At 44.2% G+C, this 16,866-nt stretch overlaps 1 protein-coding gene across 1 annotated transcript in view; it reads right to left on the bottom strand.

Moving 5' to 3' along the window:
- Positions 1–16,866, bottom strand: part of LOC111978055 (putative sodium-coupled neutral amino acid transporter 10) — a 58,774-nt gene that overhangs the window by 18,654 nt on the left and 23,254 nt on the right. Inside the window, 6 exon segments of the mRNA XM_070448653.1 lie at positions 1,990–2,091; positions 5,127–5,246; positions 6,940–7,122; positions 10,282–10,384; positions 13,173–13,297; positions 16,301–16,444. Coding sequence (XP_070304754.1) covers positions 1,990–2,091; positions 5,127–5,246; positions 6,940–7,122; positions 10,282–10,384; positions 13,173–13,297; positions 16,301–16,444 — 777 coding nt within the window.

Below are 16,866 nucleotides of genomic sequence, written 5' to 3'. Positions count from 1 at the left end.
GAATTTATGACTCGCACTTTGGTTGTCAATTCTCTTACCATGGCCCATTTATTAAAATAGGATTTCCTGCATATAGAAATTTAAAGTTTTTGTTTTCAACATTCATCACAGGTAACTTAACTCAAGTTTTTTCAAACAGTTGAGAGTATTTGTCACCTAAGCAGACTCTTCAGTATCATTGTCACTTCAGAGCTGTGTGCGTGTGTATTTATGTGTTATATTAAATTAAAAATAAAAGTGTTCATTCAGTATTTTTGCAATTGTCATTATTACAAAAATGTGTGTGTGTGTATGATATATATATACACTGCTCAAAAAAATAAAGGAAACACTTAAACACAAACCCCCACCTGTGGACGTCGGCCCTCATACCACCTCATGGAGTCTGGTTTCTGACCGTTTGAGCAGACACATGCACATTTGTGGCCTGCTGGAGGTCATTTTGCAGGGCTCTGGCAGTGCTCCTCCTTGCACAAAGCGGAGGTACGGTCCTGCTGCTGGGTTGTTGCCCTCCTACGGCCTCTCCACGTCTCCTGATGTACTGGCCTGTCTCCTGGTAGCGCCTCCATGCTCTGGACACTACGCTGACAGACACAGCAAACCTTCTAGCCACAGCTCGCATGATGTGCCATCCTGGATGAGCTGCACTACCTGAGCCACTTGTGTGGTTGTAGACTCCGTCTCATGCTACCACTAGAGTGAAAGCACCGCCAGCATTCAAAAGTGACCAAACATCAGCCAGGAAGCATAGGAACTGAGAAGTGTCCGTTGGTCACCACCTGCAGAACCACTCCTTATTGGGTGTCTTGCTAATTGCCTATAATTCCACATTTTGTCTATTCCATTTGCACAACAGCATGTGAAATTTATTGTCAATCAGTGTTGCTTCCTAAGTGGACAGTTTGATTTCATAGAAGTGTGATTGACTTGGAGTTACATTGTTGTTTAAGTGTTCCCTTTATTTTTTTGAGCAGTGTATATAAAAAAAATCTAATAAAGCGGCCGATTAATCGTATCGGCTTTTTTTGTCCTCCATTAATCGGTATCGGCGTTGAAAAATCATAATCGGTCGACCTCTAATATCCACAGTAAAACGAGTCCTATTTCGACATAACCTGAAAGGCCGCACAGCAAGGAATAAGCCACTGCTCCAAAACCACCATAACAAAGCCAGACTATGGTTTGCAACTGCACATGGGGACAAACATTGTACTTTTTGGAGAAATGTCCTCTTGTCTGACGAAACAAAAATTATAACTGTTTGGCCATAATGACCATTTGGAGAAAAAAGAAGTGGAGGCTTGCAAGCAGAAGAACACCATCCCAACCGTGAAGCATGGGGGTGGCAGCATCATGTTGTGGGGGTGCTTTGCTACAGGAGGGACTGGTGCGCTTCACAAAATAGATGGCATCATGAGGGAGAAAATTATGTGGATATATTGAAGCAACATCTCAAGGCATCAGTCAGGAAGTTAAAGCTTGGTTGCAAATGGCTCTTCCAAATGGACAATGACCCCAAGCATACTTCCAAAGTGTGGCAAAATGGCTTAAGGACAACAAAGTCAAGGTATAGAGTGGCCATCACAAAAGCCCTGACCTCAAGCCTTAGAAAATGTGTGGGCAGAACTGAAAAAGCGTGTGTGAGCAAGGAGGCCTACAAACCTGACTCGGTTACACCTGCTCTGTCAGGGAATGGGCCAAATTCACCCAACTTATTGTGGAAGCTTATGGAAGGCTACCGAACGTTTGACCTAAGTTAAACAATTTAAAGGCAATGCTACCAAATACTAATTAAGTGTATGTAAACTTCTGACCCACTGGGAATGGAATGAAATAAATAATTTCCTCTACTTTATTCTGACATTTCACATTCTTAAAATAAAGTGGTGATCCTATAACAGGGAATTTTTACTAGGATACTAGGAGTTTAAATGTATTTGGCTAAGGTGTAAGTAAACTTCCGACTTCAACTGTATGTGTGTGTGGTACCTGTGCGGTGATTCCATTCTTCTGGATCTTTCTGTAGATGAGGGCAGGGCAGATGAAGCAGATGAGGGAGCCCATGGTGGCTCCAGTCAGACCCAGGATGGTCTCCCATACAGAGGGAGTAGCATAGACAAACATAAGTCACACAATCCACTTGCATGGCTAAAGCCACATACTGCCAGTGTACCACATGGGTCTACGTGTCAGCCAGGTAACAATCCCTATTCTATTCTTCCACGCCTCCTCTTTCTCTCCACGTCTTCCTGCACCTCCTCAACTTTTTCCAGACAGACAAGGACATGGCTAAGCCTTCCTGTTCAATCAGAAGTCAGAATCCCCATGGCCCCGTTCCAACCCATCTGGCCCCATGGCCCCGTTCCAACCCATCTGGCCCATGGCCCCGTTCCAACCCATCTGGCCCATGGCCCCGTTCCAACCCATCTGGCCCGTGGCCCCGTTCCAACCCCATCGTGGCCCGTGGCCCCGTTCCAACCACTGGCCCATTGCCCTGTACCAAATGAAGCAGAAACCTACCCCCTTAATCTAACTAGCACAAGCTAGCACACTTCCAGACCCTGTGTTTCAAGCCAGTTACCAATCTCTCCTCCTGGGAACCCAGGCCATATTGTGTGCCTCAGATTTGAGTGTCTGTTTCCCCTCTGAGTCCCCCCCTCCCCTTTCACTCTTTAGCCTGATTAGGTACACACACACACGCTGTGTGTTGTGTGTGTGTGTGTGTGTGTGTGTGTGTGTGTGTGTGTGTGTGTGTGTGGTCCCTACCAAACGCAACCCTAACTAATAGCCTTAGCACATAAGATGAATAAAAACATGCAAACTAACCAACCTCTAGATTCGTTACAGAAAAACACAACTAACGAGACCTTAACGAACAAGTGTGCGTGCGGTGGTGTGTGTTGTTGGGGGGCTATGAGCCAGGAGGTGTGTGTGTTTTGTGGGGGGGCATGAGCCAGAGAGGGTGTTGTGTTGTGGGGGGCTATGAGCAGAGAGGGGTGTGGTTTTGTGGGGGCTGATGAGCCAGAGAGGGTGTGTGTGTTTTGTGGGGGGGCTATGAGCCAGAGAGGGTGTGTGTTTTGTGGGGGCTATGAGCCAGAGAGGGTGTTGTGTTTTGTGGGGGGGCATGAGCCAGAAGGGTGTGTGTGTTTGTGGGGGGCTATGAGCCAGAGAGGGTGTGTGTGTTTTGTGGGAGGGCTATGAGCCAGAGAGGTGTGTGTGTTTTGTGTGGGGCTATGAGCCAGAGAGGGTGTGTGTGTTTTGTGGGGGCTATGAGCCAGAGAGGGTGGTGTGTTTTGTGGGGGGCTATGAGCCAGAGAGGGTGTGTGTTTTGTGGGGGCATGAACCAAGGGTGTTTTTGAGTGTGTGTTTTGTGGGGGCTATGACCAGAGAGGGTGTGTGTGTTTTGTGGGGGGCATGAGTCCAGAGAGGGTGTGTGTAGTTTTGTGGGGGGGCGCTATGAGCGCAGAGAGGGTGTGTGTGTTTTGTGGGGGCTTATGAGCCAAGAGGGTTGCGTGTGTGTTTTGTGGGGGGCTATGAGCCAGAGAGGTTTGTGGTTTTGTGGGGGTCGGGGGGGGGCTTGAGCAGAGAGGGTGTGTGTGTTTTGGTGGGGGGGGCTATGAGCCAGAGAGGGTGTGTGTTTTTGTGGGGGGCTATGAGCCAGAGAGGTGTGTGTGTTTTGTGGGGGCTATGAGCCGAGAGGGTGTGTGTGTTGGTTGACTATGAGCCAGAGTTGGTTGTGGGAATGTGCTGTGGGTTGGCTGAGTTATGTGTCAGGGGAGCGGGCTATGTGGAGTCTGCAGAGACGGGTGGTTTGTACGTAAGGCTGTGTATCATAACGAGCCCACTACCGGGGGGGGTATGGCGCGGGGGGGGGGGGGGGGCTATGAGCCAGAGAGGGTGTGTGTGCTGGGTGTCTGAGAAGGGAGAATAATAGCTCTATAAAAGGTGTGATTTAAGGAGTGTGTTAACCTCTCTTGGGTACGTGAGACGTTAGCGTTCCCACCTCTTCAACAGCCAGTGAAACTGCTGGGTGCCAAATTCAAATACAGAAATACTCATTATAAAAATTCAGAAAACAAAACATATTTTTACATAGTTTAAAGATTAACTTCTTGTGAATCCAACCATGTCAGATTAAAATAAATGCTTTACGGCGAATGCATACCTTACGATTATTTGAGAACATAGCCCAGCAGACAAATCATTACAAACAGTAACCAGCCAAGTAGAACAGTTACACAAGTCAGAAATAGAGATATAATTAATCTCTTACCTTTGATGATCTTCATATGGTTGCATTCAGCAGACATTCATTTACTCAATAAATGTTCCTTTTGTTCGATAAAGTCTCTTTATATCCAAAAACCTCAGTTTTGTTCAGGCGTTTTCTTCAGTAATCCACAGGCTCAAACGTAGTCAAAACAAGCAGACAAAAACTCCAAATTGTATCCGTAAAGTTCATAGAAACATGTCAAAACGATGTTTATATTCAATCCTCAGGTTGTTTTTAGCCTAAATAATCGATAATATTTCAACCGGACAATAACGTCGTCAATATAAACGGTAAACAAGAAAAGGCACTCTCTCGGTCGCGCGCATGAAAAAGTTCTGTGACATTTTAGGGTCCACTCATTCAGACTGCTCTTACTTCCTCATTTTTCAGAATACAAGCCTGAAACAATTTCTAAAGACTGATGACATCTAGTGGAAGGCATAGGAACTACAATTTGAGTTCTAAGTCAATGGATACTGTAATGGCATTGAATAGAAAACTACAAAACCAACAAAAAAACCTACTTCCYGAATGGATTYTTCTCAGGTTTTCGCCTGCCAAATCAGTTCTGTTATACTCACAGAAACTATTTTAACAGTTTTGGAAACTTTAGAGTGTTTTCTATCCAAATCTACCAGTTATATGCATATCATATCTTCTGGGCCCGAGAAGCAGGCAGTTTAATTTGGGCATGCTTTTCATCCAAAATTCCAAATGCTGCCCCCTACCCTAGAGAGGTTAAGAGTGTGACATTCACTGAGTCGTAAACTCATATTCACACAGCCTGTGCTACAATACACGACACAACACACGCACCTTAAAGACCTGCAGTCACACACACACAGTCGCACACACACACACCATTGGGGATGAGGATGCCTCCCAGCATGGTTCCGATGACGATGGCGAAGGTGATCATCTTAAAGCGCAGTGGAGGCATGTACACCCCTGCAGTAAACGTCCCATCCTTCTGCTGAGGGACAAAAACAGGGTAGAGAGAAAGATTCATTATAACAGTGTTGTACAGTAAAGCTCTTCCAGGTTAGGTAATTGTAATATCATATCACTGGAGACACACGGAGTTTGGATTTACTTTCCTTGTGGGGACCAGATAGTAAAACAAGGACAACAGTGGGTCCCCACAAGGAAACAGACTATTTTGGGTTTGGGGGTTAGATTCAGGGTTCGGGTTACAATTACAGTTAGGGGTTAGGTTTAGGAGTTAGGATTAGGTTTATAGCTCAGACACACAGGTGGGATTGTCAAACGTTTGCCTGCCGACAGTACTTAGCACCTCTGAATAGAGTGTCAGCAGTCAATCTCTTTTGTGTCCACACAGCAAAGATCTTGAAGTCGTCAGCCACTCAGCCTTGTTAAAATACTCCAAACCAGAAGGTGGCAGTAGCATTGTTGGGCAATGCATGTCCGTGTCTGTTGCTTCAAGGTTTAGTCAATGTTAGATACGCTAATGTTGCTATTGTTATAGAAAGCCTTTGTTGATACTAGCCAAATGGCCACAGCTAGATAACTAGCTAGCAAGATGACAAATAAACTATTTAATTAATTCTCCATAATCGCATACAGCCCATAGATACATRTTTAGCTAGCTAGCTAACGTTAGCTAAATTGTTAACATGATACGCTTGCTAGCTAGGTAAAGACACAGCAATGACTTTCGGCAGCCAGCTACATGCTGCTGCTTCATGCAAACAAATCAATTGTGATTGCTATAGTGGCCAGATAGCTAGCTTGGTAAAGCATTTAGTGTTGTGTGCATTGTGCTGCACTTACCAACCCTTTCGTTTCATATGAAGTGTATGACTGCCTTTCTCAGTTAGCAAGGAAACGTTAGCTAGTTAGCTCACAAACAAATAAGTCAGTGCACATAATCAAACCGAACATTTTTTTTTTTATCTAAGCACAAAAATCCTTAGTTAGATGTAAAGACTTGCTAGATTTTATTTATTTATTATGCAGCTTTGTTTAGGTTAGAACGATTCGAATGAAAAGGGTGGATTGGATGGGAAAATGGGCCTTCTTTTTCCCCTTTTCCTTGCCACTCCTGTCAGCTCCTCCACGTGGAGGTTCGTGCGCTTTGATTGTCTCAAAGTCAAGTTGTCGGCCACAAGTAGAAACTTCAGGTTCGTCGGTACACAGCAGGTACGTATTTTTATTCTAGCAAGAGAAGGAATGGCCTCCTACTGTGCTAAGTGCCTATTGGCACTCAAATTCTCAGTGAATTTCATGCTTTAGGGAAAATAGAATTTTGAATGGGAATAAATTGTTTGATCTCCACAAAGAAGGTAAAACAAACGTGTGCGTGTGTTTGCGTGTTAGTGCTGGGAATTGCCATGGACCTCACGATACTTAGGTGCCGATATGATATGTACTGCGATTCTCGCGATTCTATATGTATTGTGATTCGATACTGTGATTTTACTGCGATTCGATGTTCCAAATATATTGCTGCTGCAGAGGGACAAGAGATGGCCTACAGAGCTAAGCTATGAAGGTACAAGCTAGCGCAAAAATATTGTTGCAATATTGTCAAAAAGATACATCGTCAAAAATAATATTCTGATATCTAACGGTATCGATTCCCCCCCCATCACTAGTATGTGTGTGTGTGTTGGTGTGTGTTAACCTGCATGTGTGTATATAGTCACCTGTTGTTCGAACAACATGGTGTTGATTGCCTGTCTACAGGGCAGTATCATCATGGGGAAGCCGACAGCCACTGACATCATGAAGCCCACCCGGATCATCTCTGTCACCAGGTTAGAAGGGAAGTTCATCAGAACGTTACCGGCTATGTCCTCCGTGAAACTGACGTAGCCAAAGAATCCCACCTAGAGAGGAGAGGATGGAAGGGTTCATAAGAAACGGAATAGAGCTAAGCACAGGCAAAATTTGGTTCATTCTGCTTTCCAACAGACACTGGGAATCAAATTCTACTTTCAGCAGAACAATAACCTAAAACACAAATATGCACTGGAGATGCTTACCAAGACAACATCAAATGTTCCTGAGTGGCCTAGTTACAGTTTTGACTTAAATTGGCTTTAAAAAAATCTATGGCAAGACTTGAAAATGGCTGTCTAGCAATGATCAACAATGTGCACATATTATACAATCCAGGTGTGCACAGCTCTTAGAGACTTACCCAGAAAGATTCACAGCTGTAATCACTGCCAAAAGTCAATCTAACATGTATTGGCTCAGGGGTGAGAATACTTATGGAAATTTGATATTTATGCATTTCATTTTCAGTAAATGTGCAAAAAATTCTAAAGACATCTTTTCACTTTGTCATTATGGGATATTGTGTGTAGATGGGTGAAAAAACAATGACAATTKAATCCATTTTGTATTCAGGCTGTAACAACAACATGTGGAATAAGTCGATGGGTATGAATACTTTCTGAAGGCACTGATACACACCTAAACCATCGTGCAGTATAGAACAATGTACTGTACTACACACCTAAACCATCGTGCAGTATAGAACAATGTACTTACTTACACACCTAAAACCATCGTGTGCAGTATAGAACAATGGTACTGTACTACACACCTAAACCAGTCGTGCAGGTATAGAACAATGTACTGTACTACACCCTAAACCATCGTGCAGGTATAGAACATGTACTGTACTACACACCTAAACCATCGTGCAGTATAGAACGATGTACTGTACTACACAACCATAAACCATCGTGCAGTATAGAACAGATTGTACTGTTTACTACACACCTAAACCATCGTGCAGTATAGAACAATGTACTGTATACAACACCCAAACCATCGTGCAGTATAGAACAAATGTACTTGTACTACAACACCAACCATCGTGCAGTATAGACAATGTACTGTACTACACACCTAAACCATCGTGCAGTATAGAACAATGTACTGTACTACACACCTAAACCATCGGCAGTATAGAACAATGTACTGTACTACACACCTAAACCATCGTGCAGTATAGAACAATGTACTGTACTACACACCTAAACCATCGTGCAAGTATAGAACAATGTACTGTACTACACACCTAAACCATCGTGCAGTATAGAACGAGGTACTGTACTACACAACCTAAACCATCGTGCAGTATAGAACGATGTACTGTACTACACACCAAAACCATCGTGCAGTATAGAACAATGTACTGTACTACACACCTAAACCATCGTGCAGTATAGAACAATGTACTGTACTACACACCTAAACCATCGTGCAGATAGAACAAATGTACTGTACTACACACCTAAACCATCGTGCAGTATAGAACAATGTACTGTACTACACACCTAAACCATCGTGCAGTATAAGAACAATGTACTGGTACTACACAACCTAAACCATCGTGCAGTATAGAACAATGTACTGTACTACACACCTAAAACCATCGTGCAGTATAGAACAATGTACTGTACTACACACCTAAAACCATCGGCAGTATAGAACAATGTACTGTACTACCACCTAAAACCATCGTGCAGTATAGAACAATGTACTGTACTTACACACCTAAACCATCGTGCAGGATATCGAAAATGTACTGTACTACACAACCTAAACCATCGTGGCAGTATAGAACAATGTACTGTACTACACACCTAAACCATCGTGCAGTATAGAACAATGTACTGTACTACACACCTAAACATCGTGCAGTATAGAACAATGTACTGTACTACACACCTAAACCATCGTGCAGTATAGAACAATGTACTGTTACTACACACACCTAAACCATCGTGCAGTATAGAAACAATGTAACTGTACTACACACCTAAACCACGTGCAGTATAGAAACAATGTACTGTACTACACACCTAAACCATCGTGCAGTATAGAACAATGTACTGTACTACACACCTAACCATCGTGCAGTATAGAACAATGTACTGTACTACACACTAAACCATCGTGCAGTATAGAACAATGTACTGTACTACACACCTAACCATCGTGCAGTATAGAACAATGTACTGTACTACACACCTAAACCATCGTGCAGTATAGAACAATGTACTGTACTACACACCTAAACCATCGTGCAGTATAGAACAATGTACTGTACTACACACCTAAACCATCGTGCAGTATAGACAATGTACTGTACTACACACCTAAACCATCGTGCAGTATAGAACAATGTACTGTACTACACACCCTAAAACCATCGTGCAGTATAGAGAACAATGTACTGTACTACACACCTAAAACCATCGTGCAGTATAGAACAATGTACTGTACTACACACCTAAACCATCGTGCAGTATAGAACAATGTACTGTACTACACACCTAAACCATCGTGCAGTATAGAACAATGTACTGTACTACACACCTAAACCATCGTGCAGTATAGAACAATGTACTGTACTACACACCTAAACCATCGTGCAGTATAGAACAATGTACTGTACTACACACCTAAACCATCGTGCAGTATGAACAAATGTACTGTACTACACACCTAAACCATCGTGCAGTATAGAACAATGTACTGTACTACACACCTAAACCATCGGCAGTATAAACAATGTACTGTACTACACACCTAAACCATCGTGCAGTATAGAACAATGTACTGTACTACACACCTAAACCATCGTGCAGTATAGAACAATGTACTGTACTACACACCAAACCATCGTGCAGTATAGACACATGTACTTTACTACACACCTAAACCATCGTGCAGATATAGAACAATGTACTGTACTACACACCTAAACCATCGTGCAGTATAGAACAATGTACTGTACTACACACCTAAACCATCGTGCAGTATAGAACAATGTATTGTACTCTACACACCTAAACCATCGTGCAGTATAGAACAATTGTACTGTACTACACACCTAAACCATCGTGCAGTATAGAACAATGTACTGTACTACACACCTAAACCATCGTGCAGTATAGAACAATGTACTGTACTATGTGGCGAAGACGTCGAGATAGGTAGTGACATCATCAGCGTACACCACTCACCGTGATGTAGAAGGTGGTGACGACGTTGAGGGAGGTGGTGAAGATGGTGCTCATGCGTTTGATGGAGGGCTCGTCCAGACTGTCGTAGGTAGGCAACACCTGCCTGTAAACAAACAACCAGCCCACAAACTACAGCTGCCACATCAGACTGGACAAGAGAGCACAAGTTTCAGGACAAACTTAATGGCTACTAGAAAAGTAAAGCGTCAAGACTTTGTGGATTATCAAATGTTTCAGGGGTCTTAAGATAATMATTTTATCAAAATCTAAAATATTCTAGGCAGAGAACAAGACAGACAAGGCAAATCATGAGGGTAAAAAGGTGAATTTTGTCTGATAGTTCAGATCTCTAGTCATTATAGATGATCAGATTAAAAAGTGAGGATCAGGGGTGCAATCATTTGTCCAATGCGCTCAAAACGGAAACAATTGCACTCAAAACGGAAACAATTTGCAACGAAAATGAGAGTTTATATTGGACAAATTTARGTAGGTCCCTCCCTGTTTTGTACCGTTTGGTTCAGTCTGGTTCCTAGTGAATACACCCCAGCATTTGTATCATATCACATAAAACACATGCTAAACAGATGTCATGGAGAGGACAGCTGATTTCACAAAAAGTCAGTTGTATTTCCATGAACTGGTAGGTAGAAGGGGTGAGAAAGACTTGTGTGTGCGACACAAGTGTGTGTGTGTGTGAGAATGAGTGGGCACTTTACTGCACTGTCTGTCAGTGCTGGTTATTATCTCTGAGAAACAAAGAGAGAAGGGGCTGTCTGTCATCGAGCACCACTGTACCAGAACAGGCCAGCAGCACTGTAAAACAAGCCTGTAAAAGGGGAACTTACAGGCCTTCTACTTTACACCTAGTGCTAGCCTGGATTTAGAGCATTATAAAGTTTCTTGGCAGTCTTTTTTGCACTAACTCATGTGTGTGTGTGTGAGAGTGAGAGAGAGGGAGAGAATACAGTTACTGTGTCTCTACTGCATTTTMTCCCTCTCCTTCTGTGGTTTTTATGAGTGTGCATCACTGTCCCAACGGTGCTTTTCTTTGACGCCTGTTTAAACTCAGGAACTATTCCATCTTATAGCCGAGGGCAAATCAAACAGCTTACTGGAACTAGACCTCAAACCTGTACATTCTCTCAATAKAACGCATTCCATTTTTCCCATTCCGTTTACACCGTCTGTAAAACAGCTTTCAATACACATTTATTTGTGCTATTCCTGCTAGTAAAATTGAAAGCGATAACTGAAACTAGCAGCCAAGCACGTGGGTAGAGTTAAACACAGTCTACATATTGCTTATCTTGTTTTGTTTGAATTCACAGCAGTATCACAGAGGGACATTTTCATTAGTGTTAGTCTATTCTATGACTGCTCCGTTTCATAACTCTATAGTCTTGTTGGTTAATAATGATGTTAAATCATGTTGTAACTGAAAGTAAACAGCTTTAATAAAGGTCATAAAAAGCATGTGTTGAAAGCTGTTTAATCAGTGTGTCGTAAGATGGCCGCCGTCCAGTGGTCTGATTAGTGGTTTGGCTGGTCGCTGTTTCACCATTGGCCAACAGAGGGCCTTGCCAAATATCACTCATCACCGCCAGACTGGGACAGGCCCACACGTGCGCGCACACAGGGACGAGTGTGCGCGCTCTCTCACACACCCACACATGTAGTGATGAGAGCAGTGTTACCTTGGTGTGATAATTATTAAAGCCTCGYTCCAGCACCAGACAGCCTCACCCATCCAACACCTACCTCACCCTCCCCCACCTCACCCAAACACCTCCATACTCACATCAAACTCCTTAAAGACACTTCATACATGCAAACCTCCAGTGCGCGTACCAAACAAAGTTAACCCCAAAATCACAACCCAGTCCAACCCCAACACACCCCTAACCACAACCAGAATCTCCACCCCTTCCCCTCAGCAGCCCAGGCACCACAGCGATGACAGAAGAGAGGAGGCAGCGACAGAGCATGCAGATGGAGGTGAAGGAGGAGGGAAGGATGGTGGGAGGGATAGAGGAGTGGGTGGATTATGCCGTAGAAGGGGGAGACTTTACTCCTCAAGATCTCCAATCAACATCTCGTATTCAGGCTTCTCTTCAACAGCCAAACTAACCAGCACACGAACTATGACGTTGGAATAAAAATAGATTTTCCGGGGCGAGAATGCAGCTCTTGAAATCCGTACCGAAACAATATTCTGCACTTTGTTAGACAGATCCACTTACAGCTACTTCTGGACACAGTGCTGTAACTGGGGAAAGGACAGGGAATGAAGAAGCCGATTGGTTAAGCGTGAAGCAACAGCAAATCAACAAACTCCCCTACAAACATCCCCCTAACTCTCCACCCAAAAACTCTGTCTCCATCCCCTTGCAGACTAACCACCCCTATAGCCTTTGGGTGCAATCGCAAATTCACTCTGGCTATCTACTCTGGCTATCTACTCTGGCTATCTACTCTGGCTATCTACTCTGGCTATCTACTCTGGCTATCTACTCTGGCTATCTACTCTGGCTATCTACTCCAATTTCAGAGGACTCTCATCTGAGTGTGCCAGAGTGCAGAATTACTGATGAATTTAAGAACGTGCAACACCCGTTGAATATGGCCAGGGTCAGTAAACGTCTGCAAATTTTTTWAATGAAATTGTTGCCAGCAGCACAGTTACAGTCACTAGCACATTTCAACATATTAGGTGCAGCATGGACCACCACCAGAACTACCATGTCCATTCTACCCATTATTGTTCTGTCTCTAGACTCTACATCCTGGTCATGTTCTATCACCCTTTCAGGGACCAGGATACAATACGTGCTACGGGATACGATTCGTACTAATGCGCTGGAAGCGGAGAGGGACTGGGAAGTACTTACGACTGACAGGCGAAGGCCATGCCACAGATAGGGAGGCAGCGAAGGATGCCGTCCCAGCGCACCATACTGACCCGCCCCAGCCACAAGCCACTGAGCAGCCCACGTTTGAATGAAAACAGCACCATCTGAGGGAGGGAGGGAGGGAGAGCAGGGGGAGTTACGGCATGAACCAAAAGAGGAAGAGGAGAGAAGCTCCTGTCTGATCATGAGTGAAAGAATGAAAAGGGGAGGAACTGGAGAAAATGAATTTGAACAAAATAAAACCATTAGACAGAAGACATGCTGATAAAAACTGCTCTAATAATGCTGTGCCGATGTCAGCATCATCCTCTCTGACTGTGACATTTACACAAGCCCAATGCCCAGTAGTACGGGCTGCACGATTCATTTCATTTTAAATCGGGATTGACATGCGCAATATCCATATGACAAGAGGCTGCGATATTACCAAACAGCTTTCCACTTCGCTTCTTAATATAAATACAAGTTTTCTATATTATACTGTTTGTTTGTGTAACTTGCTCTTTGAAAAACACTAGTTAGTTGGTCTTAGCAATCTGCAAATATGACTAAAGAATTTGTGTTCGTCCCTAATGCTTGGGCTCCCGAGTGGCGCAGCGGTCTAAGACACTGCATCTCAGTGCAAGAGGCRTCACTACAGTCCCTGGTTCAAATCCAGGCTGTATCACATCCGGCCGTGATTAGGAGTCCCATAGGGCGGCGCGCAATTGGCCCAGTGTCATCCGGGTTTGGCCATCATTGTAAATAAGATTTATTTCTTAACTGACTTGCCAAGTTAAAAAAAAGTATGCTAAATCCACTGAGATAGGGCAAACTTCTCCTCTACTACAGGCCGATACCAGTGGTGGAATATACCAGCATTGTTTGTGCAACAGCTTGTTCTTCATCAGATAGGAAAAGGAGAAGAACATTGTAAAATCTTTGTCTGAATGTACCCATGTACACAGAGTATACAAAACATTAAGACCATCTCCCTACTGTTGCGTTCCACAGGGATGCTGGCCCATGTTGACTCCAACGCTTCCCTCAGTTGTCAAGTTGGCTGGATGTTCTTTGGGTGGTGGACCATTCTTGATACACACGGGAAACTGTTGAGCGTGAAAAACTCAGCAGCGTTGCAGTTCTTGACACAAATCAGTGTGCCGGACACCTACTACCATACCCCGTTCAAAGGCACTTTAATCTTTTGTCTTGTCCATTCACCCTCTGAATGACACACATACACAATCCATGTCTCAATTGTCTCAAGGCTTAAAAATACTTCTTTAAACTGTCTCCTCCCCTTCATCTACACTGATTGAAGTGGATTTAACAAGTTACATCAATTAGGGATCTTAGCTTTCACCTGGATTCACCTGGTCAGTCTCATGGAAAGAGCATAATGTTTTGTACACTCAGTGTATATACATCTAATAAGGGTCACATGGGAAACACTGACCAACCATTCGGTTCCTACTCTGTCACAATCATCTCCTCCCTTACTTTTTCCATTCGCTGTCATGCCAAACCGTATTCCAACCACAAAATTAGAATGATCATTCTATTTATATGATTCCAACAGTTTACCCAAATCGCAATTCGATTTTTTTGCCCATATCGTGCAGCCCTAAAAACTATAACGCAGAATGTAAAGACTGATCAAGAAATATGTATTTCTGAGGGGCAGATGTTTTGATCGGTAAGGCATTTACGGTGTGTAGCTGCTTCCCATATCCAGCTCCAGAGGACCAGAGAGAGAGAGCTCCAAGAGCATCCTCCACATCAGAAGATGGTAGTTGAGGGGGGCAAAGGTTGAGCAACAACTGTAAACCCCATTGCCTCCAAACCATAGACACCAGAAACACAAACAACCTAAAGAGTAACTTTGAAGAGGGGACAGGAAATGGAAATGCGAGGACTGGAGATTAAGAGGGAGGAGGCTATTAGTGGGTGAGAGTTGAATTTCGTCCCCTTAGCGTTGGAGTTGATACCTTCCCCCAGGTCGGAGTTCAAGGGTCGTTTTTCCATGGTTACTTACGGGTGACAGCAGAAGGTGGTGGCGATAATGGGCAGGCACTGTATGACACCCCTGACCCGCCACAGATGCACACGCTCGAACCAGGAGCCTGAGATCAGGCCGTAACGCAGAGAAGACATGACTATCTACAGCAGCCAGCCAGACAGCAGTCAGCAGCAACATAAGAGAGGAAGGTAGAGAGAAACAGTCACAGAGGAAGGCAGAGAGAAACAGTCACAGAGAGGAAGGCAGAGAGAAACAGTCACAGAGAGGAAGGCAGAGAGAAACAGTCACAGAGAGGAAGCAAGAGAAACAGTCACGAGAGAAGCAGAGAGAACACCCCCCCCCCCCCGGTCACAGACGACAGAAGCAGAGAGAAACAGTCACAGAGAAGAAGGCAGAGAGAAACAGTCACAGAGAGGAAGGCAGAGAGAAACAGTCACAGAGAGGAAGGTAGAGAGAAACAGTCACAGAGAGGAAGGTAGAGAGAATTGGAAAGGAGGTGTCGGCAAGGAAGGGAAGGAGTCAGGAACGACAGTGACAGAGAGAAGGAAGGAGGAGAGGAAGGAAGATACATCACAGTTAGAGGGTTAGTGGTCTGGACCAGGTTGGGCGGTGGTCGGGGCCAAGACTGGGACTGGTTCTAATCCCCGACACCACAGTACTCCAACTCACAGTGGTGTTCAGTAGAGATGTCATGGTTTTACTACAGGAGGTTGGGGCAGAGCACAGGATAGCACTACGAGGCTATACTATAATACAGTAACAGTGCTAAAGGCTAACTGTGTAAGCAGTGAAAACACTACAGAAATAGACAGCGACAATAAGATTAACAACAATAACACTCCCAACATCAATTCATTTCACAATAGGGTCAAAGAAAAGGCAAGGGAGTCGCACTGTCCACATCCATTATTCTGTCAGTGTGAAACAGGATAAGAAAGTTCAAACACATACCATCATCAAGCTTGGTATTAGAAAGAATGAGTCATCTATTGAGTTACATTTCTATTTGCAAAACTCTGAACATTTACCCCATCTGAACAGGACCCTCTTTTACACCAGGCAGTCCTGTACCCCTACCCGTTTCCCGGTGTGGTTTTGGTCTCACCGTGAACATGAAGAACGTGTAGAACATGAGGGCCATGGCAGAGAAGGACTGGATGGATGACATCAGGTTCCTCTGCAGACTGAGAGGCAGCACGATGAACAGAGACACCACAATCAGCAGCAGCACACGGAAACCAAATGACACCTGCAGAGGGCGGGACACAAGCTCTAACCAATCATATCACACTTACAGTCAGTTCAAACCAATCAGCAACAGTACATGGAAATGTTCAATTGAATGTTTGCTACGTTGTGGAACGGTTTGTACTGAACGACACGTTTCCCCAAAACTTATTCTACGTTCTTGAATAGACTTTGAGGTATTATTGCTCCTTTTGTTGGGTGTGGCTGGGTGATGGCGAGGTGTGCCTTGGTGTAGGCCACACCCAGCCATCACCCAGCCATCACCAGCCACCCCAGCCACCCACAGCCACCCCACCTTCACCCAGCCACGCCCAGCCATCACCCAGCCACACCTTACCATCACCCAGCCACCACTTACATCACCCAGCCACACCAGCCATACACCCAGCCACACCTTACATCACCCAGCCACACTTACATCAG

This window comes from Salvelinus sp. IW2-2015, linkage group LG18 (genome assembly GCF_002910315.2).
Source record: "Salvelinus sp. IW2-2015 linkage group LG18, ASM291031v2, whole genome shotgun sequence".
Classification (NCBI taxonomy): Eukaryota; Metazoa; Chordata; class Actinopteri; order Salmoniformes; family Salmonidae; genus Salvelinus; species Salvelinus sp. IW2-2015.
Note: the sequence above shows the minus strand (reverse complement) of the source record. Positions and strands in the feature narration are given on the sequence as shown.